This window comes from Medicago truncatula, chromosome 8 (genome assembly GCF_003473485.1).
Source record: "Medicago truncatula cultivar Jemalong A17 chromosome 8, MtrunA17r5.0-ANR, whole genome shotgun sequence".
Taxonomy (NCBI): domain Eukaryota; kingdom Viridiplantae; phylum Streptophyta; class Magnoliopsida; order Fabales; family Fabaceae; genus Medicago; species Medicago truncatula.
Window position 1 is genome coordinate 45,285,048 of NC_053049.1, and position 24,598 is coordinate 45,309,645.

At 31.7% G+C, this 24,598-nt stretch overlaps 2 protein-coding genes across 9 annotated transcripts; both read right to left on the minus strand.

Moving 5' to 3' along the window:
- Nucleotides 1–9,629: 9,629 nt before the first annotated feature.
- On the minus strand, nt 9,630–13,918 carry LOC25502072 (AT-rich interactive domain-containing protein 2). 7 transcript variants are annotated; one of them, XM_024773854.2, is made up of 7 exons: nt 13,785–13,918; nt 13,596–13,675; nt 13,005–13,119; nt 12,466–12,564; nt 11,798–11,847; nt 11,462–11,684; nt 9,630–10,605 (listed from the first exon to the last, which is right to left on the minus strand). In XM_024773854.2, the coding sequence occupies exons 6-7, from the start codon at nt 11,642–11,644 to the stop codon at nt 9,895–9,897; spliced, it is 894 nt and encodes a 297-aa protein (XP_024629622.1). In that variant the 5' UTR covers nt 11,645–11,684; nt 11,798–11,847; nt 12,466–12,564; nt 13,005–13,119; nt 13,596–13,675; nt 13,785–13,918; the 3' UTR covers nt 9,630–9,894. The 7 variants fall into 7 exon arrangements, with proteins under 7 accessions (XP_024629622.1, XP_039685250.1, XP_024629621.1 ...); XM_039829316.1 differs by having other exon boundaries at nt 12,466–12,618; XM_024773853.2 differs by having other exon boundaries at nt 12,466–13,119.
- A 3,590-nt stretch (nt 13,919–17,508) lies between these two features.
- On the minus strand, nt 17,509–23,257 carry LOC25502073 (AT-rich interactive domain-containing protein 2). 2 transcript variants are annotated; one of them, XM_013591614.3, is made up of 4 exons: nt 23,186–23,257; nt 21,714–23,041; nt 17,984–18,971; nt 17,509–17,877 (listed from the first exon to the last, which is right to left on the minus strand). In XM_013591614.3, the coding sequence occupies exons 2-3, from the start codon at nt 22,638–22,640 to the stop codon at nt 18,012–18,014; spliced, it is 1,887 nt and encodes a 628-aa protein (XP_013447068.2). In that variant the 5' UTR covers nt 22,641–23,041; nt 23,186–23,257; the 3' UTR covers nt 17,509–17,877; nt 17,984–18,011. The 2 variants fall into 2 exon arrangements, with proteins under 2 accessions (XP_013447068.2, XP_024628561.1); XM_024772793.2 differs by having other exon boundaries at nt 17,509–18,971.
- Between the last annotated feature and the right edge of the window lie 1,341 nt (nt 23,258–24,598).

A 24,598-nucleotide genomic window follows, 5' to 3' on the forward strand; every position in this document is an offset into this window, starting at 1 on the left:
TTTTTTTAAGGAAGTCTCATTTAATTTTATTACCTTTTTTTCAAGGAATTTTATTATCTTTTTATAATTTATATATTTAATTTCAATATCGTTTAATCATCACAACCTCACAAATATTTTTATTCACGCTGTCATTTAATGATACTAAATATTTTTATTTTCTTTCTTCAACCTCACAAATACACACACACACATTAGTGTTTAGAGTAATACTTTATGTGTGTCTGGTTTTTTGTTACGCTACTGCATATAATTTTTTTTGGCGTTGCATAATGTGTATGATTATTTTTATAAAATTTTGATTTTAATAAAAGTAAAATTGGAGATGTCTTTTCTTCAAAAAAGGTTTAGATGTCTTTTCTTAAAAATTGTAGAAAGAAAACATAATAAAATTTTGTCAAAGAAAAGGAAGATTATGATAGCTTTGGGAGAGAAATTCCAATTAGTTAGAGTAATTTCGTAGAAGGCTAACAAATAATCACAAGCTGATTTGGTTAAGAGTGAAATTATATATATATATATATATTTTGTAACAAACTATGCATATCTTTTTGTTATTCAAAAAAACTAAACATATATGTTTCCATGACACCAACAAATATAATATCATATAATATAAATTCCAACATTTATAATAGTAAATTTTTTTTTAAGAAATCATCGGGCTTCTTTATGAGATTGTCAAGACAATGTCAATTGGGACTAGAAAGAAACTGTGTACGAACATTGTGTTGAAAGATAAAATGTATTATTTTCAAATGGCTTAAATGCTCTTTTGGTCCCTTAACTATTTAATTGGTATCGCTTTGGTCCCTTAACTAAAAAAAAGATTGTTTGAGGATTTTAAGTTTTTTTTTAGTCTCGTTTTGGTCCCTTCTGTTAGGTTTCCGTTAGGGTTTTAAAAAAAAGTTAACTCTTGGACACGTGTCACCTTGTCATTGGCTCTGAGTTTTTTTTTTTTTTTTTTTTTTACAAAAAAAATTTTTTTTTTTAAAATTTTTTTTTTTTTGTAAAAAAATAAATAAAATCTCAGAGCCAATGACAAGGTGACACGTGTCCACACTTAACGTTTTTTATTAAAACTAACGGAAATCTAACAGAAGGGACCAAAACGAGACTAAAAAAAAACTTAAAATCCTCAAACAATCTTTTTTTTAGTTAAGGGACCAAAGCGATACCAATTAAATAGTTAAGGGACCAAAAGAGCATTTAAGCCTTTTCAAATTTGTCAGCATAAGGTGATAGAATTTTGTATAAGTTTGATAATGACCTGAAAGATGTCTTTCCTTATGCAGTGAGAATATAGTTGATGTAACACTATGGGAAAACTATTTCGTAGCTTTTTCATTTACCATCTATTTACCTTGAGTTCCTTACTTCCATTTTGTAGTCAATGGCAACCCAAATATATGTAACAATTGGTCAGGTTCGAGGCTGCTCATCAACCTACATTATCCGGTTGTTGAGAAGTTTAAGACTTAGTAAGTTTGCATTATGATTTCACAATACAATGTTAGAGTAAATTATTATTTCACAATCTGATTTGATTGTTTTTTTACCATGTTTCTTGAATTGTTGTCGTGACCTTAACACTTCTCAAGCTTAGATCAAAGCATCAGTCAAAACTTAAGTCAGAGTTCGGCTTCTTCTCAATGTACTTCGTACAACAATTTTTCCAATCTGTCTCAGGTTAGGCCAATTGTTGAATTTATAAACTTAGTCAAGGTATGCTTTTTTTATGCACAAACATGCTTGAATTTTTTACGCACAAATTAAAAATACATAATGCATTATTCTTTATTTCATGTGCATAATTTGTGTTAGGATACATATTGCATCACTATTTGGAAAGCAACTAAATTCAATCCTAACCAGTTTGGATGATATTATGAGAGTTGCACCAAATGTTCGAAGACATCATTGTCAAATGGTGCTAGCTATAGATGCATATGCAGGAGCGATGCTTAATTTCCATCTGTTTCAACAATGTTAATTGGTCAATGGGGTTCATATAATGCACATGAATGCATTTATCTAGCCTTTTTAGGAAGATAATAGGAAGATAAATTAGAAGTCATGATACATTTTCTTTAGCTTAAATTCAGTTATGTTACCTTTATTTTATAAATTATATGTAACTATATTCACATACGTCTTATCCATGTTAATATGCATTAGACTAATGTTGTTGTTATTTCCCTATTTAACATTTCCCAAACGCGGTGTCAAGAACAATTCTAAAAGGAAAGCGCAAAACAATCACTCTCATTGATGACCAGACACAGAGAAAATATAAGTGTCGCCTCATTACCGCCGAAAGAGAAAGCTATGAAAAATACTTGGGTGGACAGTGGCTCAATTTCTGTAAAGAACGTGTGTTGAAAGAAGGTGGTAAGCTCATTTTTGATCTCGAAAAGTCACCGAAGAACTTGCATGTTCGAGTTGTTCCAAAGTAGATCTATGTTGCTGAAATATTTGAACTTCTACTATTTTGACGCATCGTTTTGGACTGTAATCGTAAACTATCTTGACTTTGGGATGCCATTTGTTCTTTTCATTTTGTCTGATGTAAATATTGTCAAAAATCCCTTTTTGGTTAGTCTATGACACTTGCAGTCTTTTTTATAAACCTAGCTATTATATAACGTTAATCTGCACATTGTTGGTTTCTTCATTGATTTCAATTAGTATCAAGTTAATTATAATGTTGTTTTCCTAATCTCTTGAACAAAATAGAACATGTTCTTTTCCTACAACAAATCTTTATAATGCTTTGGTAAATGTTTTAGAAATGTACTTATATATATAACATCTAATTAACACTGCAATTTGTTTTGTACCTAGCATTTCCCAAATGAGATATCAAGGACGTTTCTAAAAGGAACAGGGAAAAAATCACACTCATCGACAAACAAACTCAGAAAAGGTATAAGTGTCGCTTGATAACGGCAAAGAGAGCAAGTTACGAAAAATACTTAGGCGGTCAATGATTCAACTTTTGCCGAGAACATATGTTAGAGGTAGGTGATAAGCTAATTTTTGATCTAGAGAAACCACCTAAAAATATGCACGTTCAAGTTGAAAAATATGCACGTTCAAGTGTTTGGATTATCTTCACTCACCGATGCTACTTCTTTGTTTGATTTCATCTGATGTAAATATGGGTATCAATCCTTTTTTGGTAACTCTACAACAACAACAACACTCTTTTTTATAATTTTGGATAATATGTAATCATAATTCACACATCATTGGTTCCTTTTTTGGTTCCAATTGTTTTCATCCTAAATATTATGTCAATTCCTAATCTCATAAACTGATTATATGATGAATCACAATGTTCCGTCGTTTTAACATCTTTTCTTTCGAAGAATTTTTTTTATGTCGTGATTATCTAAGGTTATTATTTTACCTTAGATAAACATTAAATGTAAAAGTGTGGAGGGAAAAATTAGGTTAAAATTAGAGCTAACATTTTGCATAAATTAAATCTAGGGTTAATATAGTAAAGTCACGCGAAAAAATAGGTTAAATCTAGGGTTAATATTGCGTCACGGGTTAACATTTTGAAATAAGAGATGACATTTTGCATAAATTAAAACTAGGGTTAATATAGTAAAGTCACGAAAAAATTGAGTTAAATCTAGGGTTAATATTGCGTCACGGGTTAACATTTAGAAATAAGAGATGTCATTTTGCATAAATTAAATCTAAGGTTAATATAATTTGTTCAGTAAAATTAAAGAGAAAAATTAGGAGCGATTTGTTTATTTTGATTTCCCTAACAATTAACGTTAACATTTTGATTAAATTAAATAGGGTTAATTAAATAGAGTTAATACAGTAAAAGAAGTTAGGTTAAATTTAGGGTAAAATTTTGCGTTCGGGTTAACTTTAAGAAATAAAATAGGTTAAGTATAGCAAGACGGGTTAACATTTATAAGTAAGAGATTAGGTTAAGTATAGCGAGACGGGTTAACGATTATTCCTTTCCAAAAAAACAGCATATAATTGGGAACATCATTTTATTTTACTTTAGATAAACATTAAATGCAAAAGTGTGGAGGGAAAAATTAGGTTAAAATTAGAGATGACATTTTGCATAAATTAAATCTAGGGTTAATATAGTAAAGTCACGCGAAAAAATAAGTTAAATCTAGGGTTAATATTGCATCGCAGATTAACATTTAGAAATAAGAGATGACATTTTGCACAAATTAAATCTAGGAATAATATAGTAAAGTCACACGAAAAAATTAGGTTAAATTTAAGGTTAATATTGTGTCACGGGTTAACATTTAAAAATAAGAGATGCCATTTTGAATAAATTAAATCTAGGGTTAATATAGTAAAGTCACACGAAAAAATTAGGTTAAATCTAGGGTTAATATTGCGTCACGGGTTAACGTTTATAAATAAGAGATGACATTTTGCATAAATTAAATCTAGAGTTAATATAATTTGTTTAGTAAAATTAAGGAGAAAAATTATGAGCGATTTGTTTATTTTGATTTCCCTAAAATTAACGTTCATTTTGATTAAATTAAATAGGGTTAATGCAGTAAAATTAAGCAAAGAAGTTAGGTTAAATCTAGGGCAAAATTTTGCGTTCGGGTTAACTTTAAGGAATAAGAGATTACAATAGTTGTTATGTTGTTTTTTATGTAGTGCTTTAGGCTCTGTGTTGCAAAATTTTGGTTTACGCAGCTTTGATTTTCACATTTATAAAGGACAATAATTTTTCGTAATTTATAAGATTTCTCCTTCAAAGTTAAATTTTTAAAAAATACGTTATTCAACCCGTGCGAAGCACGGGTTTGTAACTAGTTACTTGAAAGAAAAAAAACACCGTATTAATATTCTTTGAAGTAGTTAAGGACGACCTATTGGTTTGAGGGACATTTTTTTTTTTTTGAGGGACGTAGTTTATTCCTTGACATAATCATTTAAAGAGAGTTAAATCAGAGTTGAGACATATTAGTTTATATCTTAACTAACTTTCTATTCAACCACAAATTTAACACGTCTTATGAAACAATACGATCAAAACTACTTCAAAGTTTTAGTTCGCCAGCTCACAACTATTTTTGGTGTATGCACTTGTGTTATGGTAAAAGTCTCAGCATTACGGATCAATCATTATCAAAGGGCCTAAACAATGCAATACCATGAGACATCTAATGTTGGTCAAATATCATAATTATGATAGATTATCGTAAAAAGATTATAAATAAATGAAAGATAATGATAACTTTATCATATTATCATAATCAAACATTAGTGTATTCATCATTATCATGAGTACAAAATGTAATACAAAGATTTAAGTGTGATGTGCATAGTATAATTAATTAGAAATTACAATTTGGAAAAAAAAATTATCATGTCTTATAATAAGGCATATATGCAAAAAAATTGTGTCACGTTTAGTTTACAATGTAATTTTAATTGCTTTTAATTATTTTACTTCTACTGTGTCATTTTTTTTACTCTTCAACTGCACTATCACCTATTTTACATCACTCTTAAGTTATTATTTTTTTACTTTATATTTTGATAATGAGAATCGACCAATAACTAATAAGATTAATTTAGTAAAATTGTTAGTTTCATGTTTGTCTAAATAAATTACATGTTCCGAGACCAAATGATAGTTGGAGAGGATGATTAACTATGAAGATCGGATAAAAAAAAGATAAAAATAAAATAAGAATGTATTAGTATTGAATAGGGTATCAAATACCGATACTCATTGAATACACATTGCGAGTATATATCCAAGAAAAACTATGCATCCTAAAAAAGATGAAGGGTATAAAAGTGGCACAAAGGTTGTGAAAATTTATTGGAGACATACATGATTCAAGTCTCGATATGAATAAGTAGAGTTGTCCCTTGATGAACCAGACTTAATAAACGTCTTATTTTTATGAAGAGGAGTGTTATTTGATCAACTTTTGGAACAACCATAATTTACAAAGAAAAAATAGGTATTTGCACGAAAACCAAAGCAATAGAGAGATAAAGTAAAAAATAATGTGAGTATGAGAGAGAAAGTTGTCACAAAAGTTGTCGCAAAATATATATTCAAATATCGTTTCTCTTTTATGAATGGGTGATAATAAGAGTGAAGAGAAAAAAAAAAAAAAAAGTATGACTTATACGAAAAACTCTACACAATGGTTTGATCGCAAATACTATTACTTTTAAAATTGGTATCTCTATAGATTTACATGAATGAGAAATAAGTATTTTACATGGATACAATTTTTTGTTATCGTATCTTACATGTATTGTACTGTATCATGAATTTCAACAAAAAAAAAATTGTGTATTCGTTTTGCACTCGTACTACGTATCCGTACAACTTTTATGACTATTTGTAACAATCCTATTACTAATCCATTATTCCATCGTCTACATCATGCTATTATCGATTACATCGTTATTGTTTCATTACTTTATTATCCTTATTTAATTAAGTTTAAAGGTAAATCAGTAAAATCATTTTAAAATATTTCCCCTCCCCTCCTAATTATCGAACCAAACGGACCCTTAGCTTGGTGTTAGTCATGTTTGAATCTTCATACCAATGTGAAACTCTAATGGAGCATTTGATCAAAACTTATATTCCCACAAAAACACTTCATAGAAAACATAGACCCAACATGAACGCTGACAAAACTAACATTTTACACAGTCAGCTTTAGTAGAAGTAAGATAAGAACTAGATATGAAGGTAAGTTAGTATCGAATGGTGAAACGACGATCTCTAAGTTTGAGTTCAACGATAACAAGCTGATTGTTGTTCTCACAGGAGTTCCACATAGTTCATTTCATTACTCAAGCATCTTATATTTAACTTGGTAGTTTTTATAGTAGAAAAAAATCCTCTTGAAAAGCAAAAATTTGTTCACAATTTTATTACCAACATCCACTGGCATCGATAGAGATCAGATGTGACCAAGAATTGAAACTGGGAAAGTGGAAGAGATATTTTCACAGTTTTTCTTTTATCCAGCGGGTGTTCACTCTAATGGAGATCGTTTCTCATGGCCAAGAACCGGTGATTAGCAGCGAACTAAAATGCAGCGGAAGACTTGATTTGGTCGAGGAAAAACTGGTCGTTGTTGGCAAAGGGAAGGAATCCATGCAGGATATTGGTGGTGGAACAAGGTGAGAGGCAGTGGGGTTGAAGAGATCCTAATAAAATGGAGGAAATACCAAAGGATAGGGAATAAAAGTCTTGCAGCACTAACCATGTCAAACAAAATTAGCAGCTTCTACAGGTTCTTCCTCAAATGCTGTCCTCAACGAAGAATCTTTTGTGGATTTTGTAAAGAATTACTAGTAATAGTATAAGGATAAATACAGTTTGATCTAGAGCATATATGAATTATTACTTGCATCTCCTGTGTTTTATATCAAGATTCCTATCGTGATCATCTTCATCATAGATACGCACATCAATTAGTAGTGATTGGATTCTTTGTGAACTGTAACTGCACATTATGTCAATTTTGATGATGCTTGTTACATTACTCATTCATCAGTATATGTAAACGTTGTATCTTGATCAGTTTTCACTGTAATCGTTGTTGTGTTTGTACTATCAAAATATACAGAAGCGCAAGCTAGTTTTTTTTTTTTTTTTCTTTCCCTCCTTTATTATTGTTTAATTATGCTTAAAATTTTAAATTTTTTAATGATATTTTACATACTTGTTTAAAATATTATAAAATGTTCTGCCAAAATAAATTAGCTCAAAATTTTATTTTTAGGTTTAAATTTTCGTTAGTTTTATCTTGAATTTTTTGCGTTTTAAAAAAATTAAATTAAATTCATTACATGTTAAAAAAATTCTAATTTTTTATAAAAGAGATTATTATAATGTTCTTAACATGTCTGTTAAAAATCATTTAAAAATATAAAAGTTTAAGTATAATTAAACAAATTTCAATTTAATAGGTACCAACACATACTTTTAATCCTTGTAATATTAAAATTTACTTAATTGTGCTTAAACTTTTAAATTTGTAACATATTTTTCACATACTTACTTAGAATATTATACAAAGTTCCTCCGAAAAAAAGTAACTTAAAATTTTATTAATAGGTCCAAATTTTCATTAATATAATCTTAAAAATTTGGCTTTTAGAAAAATTCATATTTAATTCATTACATGTTAAAAAACTAAAAAAAATTATAAAAGAGTGTCTTACGATGTTATGAACATGTATGTAAAAAATCTTTCAAAAATTTAGAAGTTTAAGCATAATTAAATAAATTTTAATTTAACAGGGACTAAAAACACCAACAGAAAATTTTGTAGGTACTAAAAAGTGTGATTTATGTTTATAAGGACTAAAAACAAAACTACTGATATTTATAGGGAATAAAAACTTAATTAACCCTTTATTTTATAAGCGAGAAACTTCGCAACATCTTAGCATTCCTTACTTTGGTTTATTAATTGAATTTGATTTCATCTATTTTATTTTATGATTGATAAAGATATTAGCTTGAAGTTGTGTTTTTATTTTTACGGTTCTTATTTTCAATTTAAATAGATAATTGCTCTTTTAAAAAAATTACATTTTTATTTTATTATGGGCCTATTTTTGATTGAGAGCCAAACCTCCAAATATATAGGGACGGCCATGTCGATCATCATCATCCAAGGTATAATTTCAATGCAAATAATGATTTTGTATCGATTCATATCCTGAACAACTTACTTAGACACTTCACCTCATGGTCAAATATCAAAAGAAGATTATATCTTTATGAACAAGTGATAAAAATATTATGCATTGTCCTTATCAACTGAGCTAATCTCACGAGAGAGGAGTTGTCTCTTGACTAATCAACTTAAAAGTCTACTAAAAATCAGATAAGAACTTGTTAGATGTTCTAATTGGATGTTTCGTCAATGGTGTTATGACGGAATCTTTTTTTTGACTATGTACCAACGATTCCACTATTATTATAAGATATTATAAAAATTTAGTGAAAAATAAAAACGAAAATAATACAAGGTCATTTTATAAGTGGTAATAATAAGAGAATAGTGACTCAATCAATCAACATCAACATTAAATAAAACTTATTTTGAAGTTTGAACTCTTTTAATAATGATTTTGCCACCATGCTAACATTAGGATGAAAATAATTTATGATCACAAATATTATTTTTTATAAATTAGTATCTTTATACATTAATGAAGAATCATCAATGCATATTTCTTTGAAGTATTTTACATGTATAAAATTTTAAAACAATTAATTTGTTAATGTATCATATCATGAATTACAAAAAAAAAAAAAAAAAAAAAAAAATTGTAGATCAGGATCATACTCGTACTACACTACATATCCGAGCTTGCAAAATGCTTATGTTTGAATCTTCATCAAAACTTATATTTCCACAAAAAACACCTCATAGAAAACAGGGCCCCGGCATCAACGCTGTCAAAACTAAAAATTTGCTACATATGGTGGCTTTAGTAGAAGTCACAAAAGAACTAGATATGAAAGGTAAGGAAGTATCAAATGAAAAAACAACGGTCTCCGAGGTTGAGCACAACGATAACAAGCTGATGAATGCTCTGTAGTAGAAAAATGATCATGAAAAGCAAAATAAAAATAAAAATTTTGTTCCTAAGTCAAAGACCTGCCACAAATAAAATTTGTAAATTTAACTTACAAATGTCTAAATAAAACCATAAACTTGAAAGCGCTTCGACTAAACAAATGCTGTCGAAAAGGAAAAACAAAGTTTAACAGCGCAAATGCTGTCCAAACGAGGGGAATAAAAGTCCTGCAGCACTAACCATGTCAAACAAAATTAATCTACAAGTTCTTCCTCAAAATGGCTTATCACACTGTCTTGTCTACTCAAAATCAAAGCATTGTGTGTTCTCTGAATACTCCATGAATTCCATAGATGGATGCTTGATAGCTTTCATCCCAAAACCATAACCAAACGATCCAAATTCAACTTCCTCATTGTTGCAGTCAACAGTCTTCGGATTCACTCGATTCCGATAGCTTCTTAGTTGAATAAGATATACATTGAAGCAATAGCTCACCATGTCTTTTCTTGTCTTCCTTCGAAAGTATATGGATGGATTGTTCCAAAAAGACTTGTTTTGGGAAGGGATTTTTAACCTCATCGCATCCTTAAATCTCTTTTCTTCATCAGCTGTCCATCGAAGTGAAACTTCTTCGCCCATTTTATCAAATCCCCAATGGTAAAATGCAGAACCCAATTCAAGCTTCAGTTTGGTCCTGTTTGCAGCAATATGAAGTCTGACACAGTCAACAGAACCTTGAACATTGTAGCTACACTTTCCTCGTCTTCCTCTCCCAACAAGATCTGTTTCTGTAGTAGGTTTTGAATCATCTTTAACAGGCCATACTTGTGTGCCTAACCATTTAGAGTCACTCTCATAAACTACACCGGTCCATTGCGGGACTTCTGCTTGAACCAAGACATCTGATTTGACTGAGATAGGCCTCCTTTCACTACGTCTCAATTTCACTCTACCTTGGTGACCAAGGGGAACAGGATTATTATACATGGCAGAATGCATCTTCACCTTCTGTAAAGCATACAGTTTCGGAAAATTCAGCAGATTTTATAAAAATCCATAAAAGTGACTAATGGGATAATGCGAATCAAAAGAGTGGCAATAAAAAAAAACAGAACAAAGATGACCAATGATGTTATTTCAAGTTACTAACCCATTATTCTATATGTACGTTCAAACTACCTAAGACGGGAGACTCTACTAACTTTTCTGCAAGGGAGTTACCCCAATTTTTTTCTCTAAACTGTGTTTCTAATCCAATCTAGTCTTCTGTAACCACCCATTTATCGCAACAGTCTCATGTTTACAACACTAGGTTAAGGTTCTTTTTGTGATCCCTATCCAAAATAGATACACACATCAATTGGTATCGATTGGATTCTTTGATTTGTTTCTAATTGATATACAACTCATATGTATTCTACTGATAACCAGGCTCAATAGTTCATAATGCAACTGATCTTTTTCTCACTTGTTCATAAAGATGGAATTTTCTATTAATGTTTGACCATGATATCTTTCTTATTGTGAAGTGCCTAGGTTAGAGCTGTAATTTTGAGAGTGGTCATTTTATAGACTGGGCCAAAGCTATCCAATCTCCCCTATATTATTATAATTGTATTAACTCTTGTTGACCTATAGCAGTTAGCAAGCTGAGATTTTGGAATTTACATATATTATTTTAGGAAAGAAACCGATAGATTGCGATTATACATTTATTTATTAAACACTATAATGCTAATCATAAATACAATCAAAAGTTAAGTAGTCATTCATGTGAAAACAATCTGGTTCAGGATATGAATCAACACAAAATATCCAATGTGCAAAATCATGTATAAAATCATTATGTGCATTGAAATTATACCTTTGAAGATGATCCACTGTTTGGTTCGGCGCACTTTCTCATCGACAAAACGTCTCTTGCCCTCAGTATCTGAACAAAAAAGTTCTGGCCTCCTTTATACTCCTTCCACTTTGATGGTTCTGGTAATGTTTGAGCAACAGGATCAAACGGATGTATTGCAATGGCGCTCGTCCAGTTTACCATTCCAGATAACAATTCTCGTTTACGTTTCCGAGAATTAAAGCTGCAAATGAAAGAATTGAGCTGAATATTAGGAAAAATTCAAAAGGATGAAAAATACAGCACGAAAATAAATGACAAAGATTGAACTCCCTTCTCTAAGGTTACATCTCTTACCTTCATTTCATTCTCCTTCTTTGAACTCCCTCCCAACAAAAAATTTTGACCTAAAAAACATCAAACATTAGTTGCTGTTGTCCCTTTATAATAGGGTTGTTAATTGGGTGGGCTGGACCCATTTTAATAGGGCCCGATAAATCCCAAATCGATTAGGTAAAGTCAAACCTACGGTAAAAAAATGGACTTGAATTCACTGCATTTGAGAAACCATACAGATACACAATATAGGTAAACTCGACCATTGACTTGAGATCAGACGGTTAAGATTACTACAGATTCACTGAACCGTTTACAAATTATCTCATCCATCAATTTTAAATCAGATGGTTGACGTGAGTAACATTGTCACGCAGTTACTGCGCTGAATCCATTCCCTAATCAAACTTGGGGGGGGGGGGGGGGGGGGGGGTCAGATCTTAAAAGATTATTTTGACATATAAGAGTCATCTATATTTTAGAAGACTATAAAAATATAATGCACAAGACTTTGTAATTTTAAAATTGAATTTAAAAGACTATATTAAAAGTTACAAAAGAAAATGAAACTATAATAATAAAATAATGTGTGGATAGAGAAAAATATAATCAACACAATTTTTTCCTTATATATATACTAGTCATTGTTATATTGTCGATAATATTTTTCAATTATGATAAAGTCTGACCTAGTGCCAATGAAGATTGGCTCGGTTGGTAAAGAATGGACACATCCGCAAGGTCGTCAGTTCAACTCCCACCGCCAATGGACCTCTTTGGTTGGTGATCTGCAAACACCTTAGTTAGCGAGCATTGAGGCCTGCCCTGACCCTAGTGAGCCCCTGGACCTCTAACTCTCTAAAACTTTTTTCTCATAAAAAAATAAATACAAATAAAGTCTGACCTGGTTAGGTCAGGTATGCAATAATCAAACTTAGGTGAATGTATTGGGTCAAATCTTGAAAGATGATTTTGACATGAAAACCGTGTATATTTTAAAAGACAATATAAAAATATAATGACTTGTAAGATTTTGTAATTTTAAACTGGACTTTAAAAGATCTAACTTGTAAAAGTTAAAAGATTTAAAATGACAATAAACAAGGAATCATTTTTTTGATAGGAAAATGTTATTAAGTTAGTAATCATGTTTGTTTCCAGTGTTTGAACCCTAAACTTCCTTCTTAAAAATCTTTTGGTGTCCCTTGGAATACAATGAAAAACTCACATCTCATCAACATTAGGATGGTAAATTTTGTTGACAAAACCAATAGAAGGAGACTTATAAGGACAACCATCAAGTAGCTCCACTCTTATCTTCCATACACCTTCTTGATATGGACCTGCAATGAGTCCTAATAAAAGTGAGTGATAACAAAGAGAAGAAGAAAAACCCACTTCAGTTCCCCTTCTAAAGTAACAGTTTTGTTATTTGAGCATCAAAATACAAACACTGTATGCGACACTTTATATCTCTCTCTTAACTTTTTACCTTCTGTAACTTAAACACATTTCAAAAATAAAAACAAACTAAAGGAAACATTCACCAACAAAATTTTGATGTCAAGAAATAGTTTCTGTTAGAGTTAACCGGTCATAGATCCTAATGCAATTCATCCTCATTGAGGAAAATGAGCAAACAAGTAAGCTACAAAATTACAAGACATAATCTAAACAGACAACATCACACATTTAATTCAGACATATACAATCTATAGACTATAGTACTGAAGGAAGACATTTGAATTGGCACAAAGAAAAAGTTGTATCAATTATAATCAATGATGAAACAAAAGCGGGGAAATTGATAGAAATTTACTGTGTTTAGGGCAATTGAATTCAAGAAAGAATTCTTGCATGCCATCATTGATCATCTCGACTTTGTGATCAATCATCATCCTGATTCACAGCAACCCAATCACAAAAAGATTACAAATTCAGAAAGAAAGAAAAAATTAATCAATTTTAGTTACAGACAGCTTCATCAAATCCATGTCACGGCGTTTACCTTGGGGAAGACATTCTCGCTCATCTCTTTCGTTGGTGTTTGTTTTGTCTTTTGTTATTGTGTTTTATCTTTAGACAGTAAACATGGAATATTTTTTTCTTTAGATCAAATAAAAAAGTTTTCTTTTTTCGGCGATATACATTTTTATTTTGAAAGAACATGTATACATGTATTCTTTATAACTTAACAGATATATTTTTTCATTGTTTTTTTTAGATAGATGAGATAACAAAGTCATCATAAATCACACACATAAAATGAAGATATTGAAATTTAAATCTCGTCATGACGTTCGGTCTAACAATTTTGACATTTTTATTAATTGAATTAAGATTTATGGGACATCATTGGTTTTCTTTAACTAATATATATTAGTTATCATTTTGCTATGATTAGTATTTTAAAGACGAAATGATTGAGTCTTTTAAGTTTTAAGATTGTGCTACATTGACGATTTTACATTTTTAAATTGCTCATTTATTTCTATGAAAGTTTATGTTGTTTCCCTTTTAATAACTATTCGTTGTAAAAACGTTGATATGTTTGTTAACCTTGTCACATGACACTAAACACAACATTTCGTTATTTGAACGTGTTATAATGTTGTTCTCTTCTTTTTCCTCAATTAGAAATTAAGGTTTGATTATCCCCGTGTGCATAACTCAGTTGATATATACATTGTATTATATATAGGGGTTGAGATTCAAACTCAATATTTACTATTTATTCAAATTTCTAATCATTATGCTAATTGACAATAAAAAAAAAATCAAGGTTTGGCAAGAATTGAGGGAAAGAAAATGGGGAAATTTTGAATACCTTAGACAAGAAGGTAGATTCTGATCTTGCAATTGTTGGCGTGTTGATTATTCTCCGAAAACAAGAATGTAGCTTCCTTATTAGAATGTTAATTAAAGTTGTTAATTCTCTTTACCTAAATTATGTTTAACTTTTAGGTATTGCTAACCAGTGTTCTAAAGATAATGGTTAAGGATTCCATTAATAAAAACATTGTCTTGGAAATACAAGTCTTTACTTTTGTCTTAGCAAATAATTACATCACTTTTCAATGCAAACTTACTTATTTTAGTACTTTAACTAATATCCTAAGGGCAATGGTTAACATTCTCCTTAACTTTTAACTTTTATGTTGTTTTTTATGTTTTGATTTGTTTAGGGGTTTATTATTGCATGGTTATGGTCCACCATTTATTTAATGAAGGATTAAATGCCCTTTTCCGCTTGTCATTTGAGTGAATTATGATTTATTCCCATTTAAAAAATTATTCTAGGATTTCAATCTTATAATTTAAAGATTATTTGATTTTAGACCTTTGTGAAATTTAACTGCACAAAATATATGATGTGGTGTGGCAAAAGAGTAAACCGAAATTTACCCAAATGTCAGAGGACAAAAGTACATTTAATTTTATAAATTGATGTCCCAAAGGTCAAAAAGGAGAATAATTTTTAAATTACAATCCTTCAAAAAAATCTTTAAATTACAAGAATAAAAAAAATTAATTTACAAGAAGTAAATCGAAATTCAGACCCAAAAATAAAATGCATCACTAGCCCAACCTGCAACACATATCCATAATGCATCTACTTCAACTGCTGCAAATGTTAAATAATCATCTGCTAAAACTACTAAGAAGGCCAAAACGACATGTGTTGCAACTGCTAAATTTGCAATCCTCCAATCCGAATTCCAACTCAATTCAGGTGGAAGTGAAAACCTACCAAAATCAAGAAAGTTGGCACTTCATCCCAGCCCACACCAAATGCAACAAAATCAAACAAAAACATTGTCTTTGTTCAAGGAAGTTCAAACTTCTACAATATCAGCAAGGACAAAGATACAGACAAGGAAACCAAAATCTTAGATTTAGGCATTATTTTGAGTACCTTTCTGTGATTAACTCTCGATGGATGTAATTTTACTTTGAATGTTTTTGGTAATCAACTCTAGATGTCTGATATTTCTTTTATGTTTTATGATTTTGTGGTATTACGACTTTGTTTGGTATCTATGAATGATGATGATATTTGGTTTGGTTATCTATATTTGCAGTGGCGAGAGGTGGACCACGGTCTATCCAGAAAAATTAAAAAATCAAAGTTTATACGTCTATTTTACGATATTTTAAATAATTTTGTGTCGGTTTTAGGTTTAGGTTGATCTAAATTCACGCAAAGTGGTGTAGTGACCCATCCAAAAAATTTAAATAATTCAATTATAGGTCTATTTTGCGAGATTTTATATAATTTTATGTCGGTTCTAGGTTTTGGTTAATCCAAATTCCCGCAAAGTGGTGTAGTGGCCCACTCGAAAATTTAAATAATTCAGGTCTATTTTGTAAAACTTTAAACAATTTTTCAACGGATAATTTTAATGGTCCATCCGAACTTTTTTTTCTGACTCCGCCACTTTATATTTGTTATTTTGAATGCCTATATTTGGTTGATTCAACATCTCATTTGATTTCAAAAGGTTTGAACATCTTATTTGTATGAGTTAGACCAAAATTTGTATTAGTAAAATAAAGAACAAATCATTAACTTTAACATCACCGATTACACAAACTTCAACACATTACATAAACCCAAGTGATAAATAATAGACAAATCGCAACATGCACATTAATGATCAATACATTACATAACTTAACTTAAAAACATCTTCAACACGTTACATCACTTTAGATTATTAATGATCAAACCTATTATTGTGATGACACGAGTCAAAGCTAACAACACACAAGTAAAACCAACCAAGTTGCAGCTTAACACTTTTGAGTCACAATTATACTTCCAAACAACAATATTCAAAGTGGCATAACTAACCTGGAAGTTGTAACACAACAGACAACCTACCAATTTGTTCCACACACATCGACATGAAGGAGAATTGAGAAGTCACGGTCTCTCTTTATTGATATATTGATCATTTGTTTGAATTCTAAATACCTGTTTTTACCATTGCTAGTCTCATTTTTGTCCAGATAAACTACATACATGTTGGAATCGAAGATCAAATGATGGGTGGGAAAAATATTGAGACTTATGTTAGTCATGATTGGATCTTCACGTCCTATATCATTCTAAAGCTCAAACAATTACAAAACAACTAGACCGATTAAACCCAACTACCTCACCATACAATTACAAGGGCTCAATGCCACGACAACACCTTAATGTTCTCTACCACATCCGCTACCAATAGAATTACATGCCATATAAGGGACAAACTAAGCTTTTTTTACCCTTCCTGGTTGCTTTATTAGGTATATTCACAATTTTCCTTTTATGAGACAGTTGTGACTTGTTTCTCACGGTCATGGAAATACAAACAACTGGTCAATGGAAAGTTAAAATGCAGATGTTGGTGGTGACTAATGGTAGTAGGTGAGAGGCAGTAGGGATAAGGACTGGAGAAGGGAGGAAATCCCCCTAAGATAAGGAAAGGGAGCATTATAGTGAGATGCTCCACAAAGGAGGATTGAAACTGGTAATGCCCAAGAGGCTAGGTTCCTACAATTTGCTAACTCAGTTGGGAAAGAAACACATTTAGGGTCTCAGACTCAAATAGGATTACCTTCATTGGTGGAGATCTATGGAAAACAACAACAAAAAATGGTAATTTTTTCTAGTATAAAAATCTTCATGAAGAGAAAAAATTTGTTCTATTTCAAAGTCAAAGACCTGCCACAAATAAAATTTGTAAATTTAATTTACAAATTACCAACTAAAACCATAAACTTGAAAGTATTCCGACGGAACGATAGTTTTACAGCACAAATGATGTCCAAAAGGTGAAGGAAAAAACGAGTTTTACAGCACTAATGAAAACCAAAAGGGAAAAAAGTTTCAGGAGGGGGGGGGGGGGGGGAGGAGGGAGTCTTGCAGCACTAACTGTGCACCCTTCAAGGAGCACCCAATACACTGCCATTTTACAACATAATCATGTCAAACAAAATTAACAGCAGCTTCTACAAGTTCTAGTCAAGATTTAGAACATGTCCATAGTGGCTTTCCAAGTTCCAACGCAACAACCACTCCTCTTCTAGCTGGTTCTTTCTTCTATCTCCATCTATATTACACCAAAATTTCCTAGTGAAAGGGATGCACTCCTGCGTAAGGAGAAAGTAGAAAGAGAATCGTATAAAAGTCTGATCCAAGAAGATATTTTCTCAAACCTCAAAATGGCTTATCGCACTTCTTTGTCTACTCAAAGTCAAAGCATTGCTTGTTCTCTGAACACTCCAAGTAATCCATATATGGATGCTTCATAGCTTCCCTCCCAAAACCATCACCAAAAGATCCAAATTCAACTTCGTCATCGTCGCTGTCAACAGTCTTCGGGGTCACTCGATTCTGATAACTTCTTAGTTGAATAAGATATACATTGAAGTAATAGCTCACCATGTCTTTTCTTGTCTTGTTTCGAAAGTATCTGGAAGGATTGTTCCAAAAAGACTTGTTTTGGGAGGGGAATTTTAACCTCATTGCATCCTTAAATCTCTTTTCTTCATCAGCTGTCCATCGAAGTGAAACTTCCTCACCCATTTTATCAAATCCCCAATGATAAAACACGGAATGCAATTCAAGCTTCAGCTTCATCCTGTTCTCAGCAATATGGAATCTGACACAGTCAACAGAACCTTGAACGTTGCAGCTACACCTTCCTCGTCTTCCTCTCCCAACAAGATCTGTTTCGGTAGTAGGTTTTGAATCATCTTTAACAGGCCATACTTGTGTGCCTGACCATTTAGAGTCACTCTCAGAAACTATACCAGTCCACTCCGGAACTTCCGCTTGGAACAGGTGACCTACGGAAACAAGCTTTTCACGAAAATCATCATCCATAGATGGCTCAGATTTTCTCTTTTCAGTAACATCTGGGTTGGCAGTTGATTTTCTCTTCTCAGTTGCATCTGGTTTGGCAGTAGATTTTTTCTTTTCAGTGACGACGTCTGGTTTGGCAGTTGTTTTCTCCAGAGGACATATTTCTGACTCCATATTGACTGATCCGTGCAATTTATTTCCCTTACCAGAACATGAATTGCAGCAAAGGCAGCGAGATTTAACAGAGACAGGAAGCCTTTCACTATATCTCAATTTCACTGTACCTTGGTGACCAAGAGCAACTTGATCCTCATACATGGCAGGATGCATCTTCACCTTCTGCAAAGCATACGTATGCAGAAAATTCAGTAGATTTTTACCACATAACACTTGATAAATAAAATTTAATCTTTTAGACATTGTCTACTAAAAAAAAGACTTTCTCAATGTTTTGATATCAAAGTAATAAATATTACAGTGATTCAATGAAGAATCTATTGTGGATGTCTAGGGAATGACAAGGATTAAATACAGTTTGACCTAGTGCATATCAGAATGGTCGCTCACCTTTCCTGTGCTTTATATAAATCCATAAAAGTGACTAATGGAATTAAATTGAGTTAATAGTGCAGTAAAAAAAATAGTTATAGTATAAATCATCAAGCAATTTGGCATGACTCTATGTGAGGCAAATCATTTTGTATTCTTCTACCACTTTTCCCCTAGACGTTGCATTTACTAGATTGGCAATGATAGAGCTACGATCCAGAATTTTAAGTTGCCTATGCTGCACCACTTTGAAACAACAGATTTCACTGTCTCAATTATTTCTAAATATTGAATTACCTTCTTTTCCACAAAGCAAAGCCAAAATTGATTTTTTAAAAATACCCTTAGAAATGAAAGCGTTAGGGAGAAAATTGGGGTAAACATCTATCATGCAGAAAATGGTACAGTCTTTCCTTAGGTGGTTTTTTCATGCATAGAAAAGACAAGTAAAAGCATTAGTAAGAAGGTTAGACCCATATAGACGGTAATTGAATAGTTAGAGGTAAAGGGAGACCATGGAAAACTATAACCTAAACTATTAGAAGGATTTGAGTTTAAATAACCTATCATTAGACATTATTAATGATAGGACATCATGCCAATGTTTTCCATGTAGTCAATCATATCATCTGTTAAACCAAGGGTGGTATTGCTGGATAGACATGGCATATTACAGTACAGCAAGTTCAAGCATTATTACAAAAAATAAATGAGAAAATAACAGTCAGTCAGTTCCAGAAGTTTAGAAAGTAACATAATCAGAGAAACAAAGGCAAAAAACTTAAAGACAAGTTCAAAAGGAAGTCTGTATCAAGAGTAAAATCAACGACTTAACTTCTATATTCATTAAATTTTGTAATTCGTTAAGAAAATAGTATTTTTTATGTGAATGTTAAAAGTTTATCTCTCTTTCTGAGGGTGTGTGCGTGTGAATAGTAAATCTTGCAGTTCAAATTTGAGTTACCCAATTCAAGTTGAACATGTTAGCAAATAAACAGGTCAACTGCAGTTCAATTTAGGGTTACAAAAGTTAGGTAGAACCTGGACATTACTAATTATTTATTTTCATTTGCCAAATCAGCCCTCTTTTTCACTTGAACTTGTACAGGAAAACCCAGACCTTGTGGTACAGACTTGATTCTAAGTTATTTATAGGTATTAGGTAGTGTGTGAAATTCCCTTCCATTCTCTTGACTCTACTATTTTAAGTTCTAATGCAAAAGGTTCACACCATTGCAGGATTAGGATAGGATCAGAGTATGCAACTTTGCCTTATGAGTGTAAAGGCTACTTCAAAGGCTTGATCCTGTGACCACGAGTTAACAAGGGAGCAAACTCACCATTATGTAAAGGCGCACTCTCTTTGGAGTAAACTCAATAACGTGGTTATCGAATCAAGATTCAAATTGTGAATTCGGAAGACATATTTCCCAGATTGTGAATTGAATCTGATTATGAATCATCGGATATGTGACCAAACAAAAATATGGTATTTTTAAGTAAAAACAAATGACATAAGCCAAGAAGAAAAAACAAAGGGGAGACGGCGCAAAAACATAGTGTGCTAGAACTCTTCAATGTGATTCAAACCTGGATTATTTGGAATACGTGATTTCTGTTGATTTTGTCACATTAAAAAAAAAAAAACAACAACAGGCTTTTTACAAACCAGTTTGCACGCCGGAGTATATGTGAATCGTGTGATTTGGGGGGAAATAACCCTAAAAGCCTTTTTAGTTGGGCGACCCTGTCCATTTCAAGGTTGCGCCCGCAGCAGAATCTGAAAAATGCAACTTCGGGGTAAGTTGTGATTCATCATTCATCCCAATGAATCGAGATTCATATTGCGATCCCTATCCAACATAGATAGGCACATTAATTGGTATTGATTGGGTTCTTTGCTTTGTTTCTAATCGATATACAACTCGCATGTATTGTAGGATATTGATGACCAGGCTCAATAGTGCAGTTACAGTTCTGAATGGAAATTTCATAATGCAAATAATCTTTTTCTCACTTGTTGATAAAGATGGATTTTTATTTAATGTTTGACCATGATATCTTTCTTTTGTTGAAGTGCCTAGGCTAGAGTTGTAACTATGAGAGTGGTCATTTTGTAGACTAGGCCAAAGCTATCCAATTTATGTAGTCCCTCCGGTCTCATATATATAAGAAAAGTTTCCTTTTTTAGATTCATTGAATAATTAACGTATCTAGTTTATAATGCATGCTAGATACATTAATTAATTAATGAACCTAAAAATGGAATCTTTTTTTATATATGAGACCGGATGGAGTATGCTATTATTGTGTTACCCTTTAGCAGTTAGCAAGCTGAGATTTTGGAAAGAATCCAATGGTTTGTGAGTACATATTTATTAAGTATGCAGAATTAAGTACATTGTAATGGTAATCATAAATATTAAATACAATAAAAAGATAACTAGCCATTCAGGTTCAGGATATGGCACAAGACAAAAAATCCAATGAGTAAGATCCTGTATAAAATAATTACGTGCATTGAAATTATACCTGGGAAGATGATCCACCGTTTGGTTCAGCCTGCTTTCTCACAGACAGAACATCCCTTGCCCTCAGCAACTGAACAAAAAAGTCCTGGCCTCCTTTATACTGCTTCCACCTTGATGGTTCTGGTAATGGTGGAGCTACAGGATCAAGCGGATGTTTTGCGATATGCCGTGTCCAGTTTACCATTCCTGATAACGATTCCCGTTTACGTTTGCGAGAATTAAATTCCTTCTCAGAGATTTCCACACAAGACGCAGCTAGATAATCCTCAACACCATTGCCGAATTTTTCGTCATCATCAATATCATCACCGTCAACATTTTGGACACCCTCCCATTTGTTATTTTGGTAATTAGTGTCCAATAAATAACCATCACTCTTGTGGTTAACAAATTCAATGCGCTTTATGATGTTACTCGATTCTAATGGGACAAAATCATCATCGTTGTCCTTTAGATTTGAGCATAAAAGGCTTCGAAATTCTTTTTCTAGATCTATCGGCAATGAATTCAAATACCCATGATTCCCATTTTTTAAACTCCTCTCTTCAAATGTTTTGCTGAGCCAACCTTCAAAATCACTCAGATATTTTTCATAAACTAATTTCACGGATGCCAAAACATGAAGGTTAAAACCCATTTCAATTATCACAGAATCCCACAGCCCTTTTCTCGATACCGCATCATACCCACCTTTTTCCTTCACAAGGAAGAACAGTTGATATAAATCAAGCAACGGACCATCACCGAGCATCACCGGCATTGGCCTCACAATGCCTCTACTACAATTCTCCTTTAGGTAAACCGAAAAAATTTGACAAAACAAAGATTTCTGTTTAGCTTTGTCACGATCAGCCCGATACTCAACAATACAACCGCCGTTTCCATGAAATTCAGCTTCTAGACGATCAAGGAAAGACCCATTTGCCATGAACGTCTGACTCTCTGTTTCTATGCTTTAAATTTTTTGAATTTGATCACAAAAATAAATAAGGCTAAAAAAAACCTAGCTAGCCCTTTTGTATATGTTGATGGTACAGACACAATACAACAATTTACAGTGAAATCTGATAAAGAAATAACATTTACATACACTGATGAATGAGTATACACAAAATTGATAAAAGGGTATGAAGGGTTATGACCATTTGGCAGATTTACCTGATAATCAAGACCTATAGCTGAAAACTAATACAATTACAAAAATGGCGGTGACAACAATGAAATGAAGGGTTTCATGACAGATTCAATTACAAGATCGAAGCTGAAACCTGAAAATTATTGATAATTGATTGTGACGGTGTTGGTACTAGCTGGTGCTGAATTTCAATGCTGCAAATGGAAGAAAAATAAAATAGTTGAATTTGAGTTTTCATACAAAAGATGAAAAAACCTAACACAGCACGAAAATAAATGACTAAGGTTTGAGAGATTGTGAGAATAAAATCCCTATCTTCTCTCGAATGTTTCTCTTACCTTCATTCTATTTCTTAGAACTCCTCCCAACAAAAAATTTATGACATCAAAACCAAGTTGTTATTTTCCTTTTTAGTGTGCTAAATACTAGGGTTTGTGTCTCGGTGGGCCAGACCCGTTTTGGTTCGATCCGATAAAGCCCGAATCGATTAGGTCAAATCAGATCTGGATGCGTTATAGATGAAAAACCATGAAGTTACACATTATGGTTATTCTCTGCATTGATTTTGAGATCGGACAGTTGAGATTATAGATTCATTAAATCATATATAAATTATTCCGTACATCAATTTTAAATCAAACGATCGAGATAAATAACTACATCACGTATTCACCGCAAACTCATTTCCAAAATCAAACTTAGGTGGATGTATTGAGTCATTTCTTAAAATATTATTTTGATATATCAAAGTCTTAAAAAATTTAAAATACAAAATAAAAATAAAAGTTTTAAGATTTTGTAATTTTAAATAGGGTTTTCCTACATCAAGGTTAATAAGGACTACAATAAATCAAAACATAGGTGGTCATGTGACAAAAAATCTTTTTACATAAACTCTTGCATATTTTAATAGACACAAAGCATGGTCTCGTAGACTCATCATGGTCTTAAGGAGTGCTCCGAAGGCACTCGTTAACATTTTTCATAAACTATTATGAAGTGATTATGATTACTTTTGTAAAGCTAGTATCAACTTCATAGTGGTTCAATATAATTTCAAGTCAATGACGTTTTACTATTTTTTTTACAAACGTCAATGTTACTTTACCAGTTTGAAAATTGTAATCTCTTCGTCCCATAATATAAAAGTAGTTTATAAAAATCATGGTATTTAAAAAAAGTTGTTGAGTAATAAGGTTGTGGGAAAAGTAGTTTAATGTTGATTTTTCACATTTCAAGACAATTAATAGTACTTCATCCGTTCTTAAATATAAGTAAATTTGACTTTTTAGGTTCATTCAATTAATGATGTATGTGGTCCATAATATAAACCACATGCATCATTAATTGAATGAATCTAAAAAGTCAAATTTGTTTATATTTAGAAACGGAGAGAGTATAATAAGGGGAATAGATGAGAAAAGAGTAATGAATGCATATAAAAATTTGTAGACAATTTTATATCTAGTACTCCCTTCGTCTCAAAATGGGTGTCGTTTAAGGTTTTTACACACAAATTAAGAAATGTAATAATGATGTCAAAAGAAATGACAATTTTACTAAACTAGTCATATTTACTATTGGTGTAAGGCTTTGGAAGTATTGTACACTCAATTAATTATAGGGTAAAATTGGAAGTAAAATAATAATTCTACATTGAAAAGTGCAAGCGACGTTCATTCTGAAACAATTTTTTTTAGCTAAAACGACACTCATTTTGAAACGGAGAGAGTAACAAACACTTTTTTTTG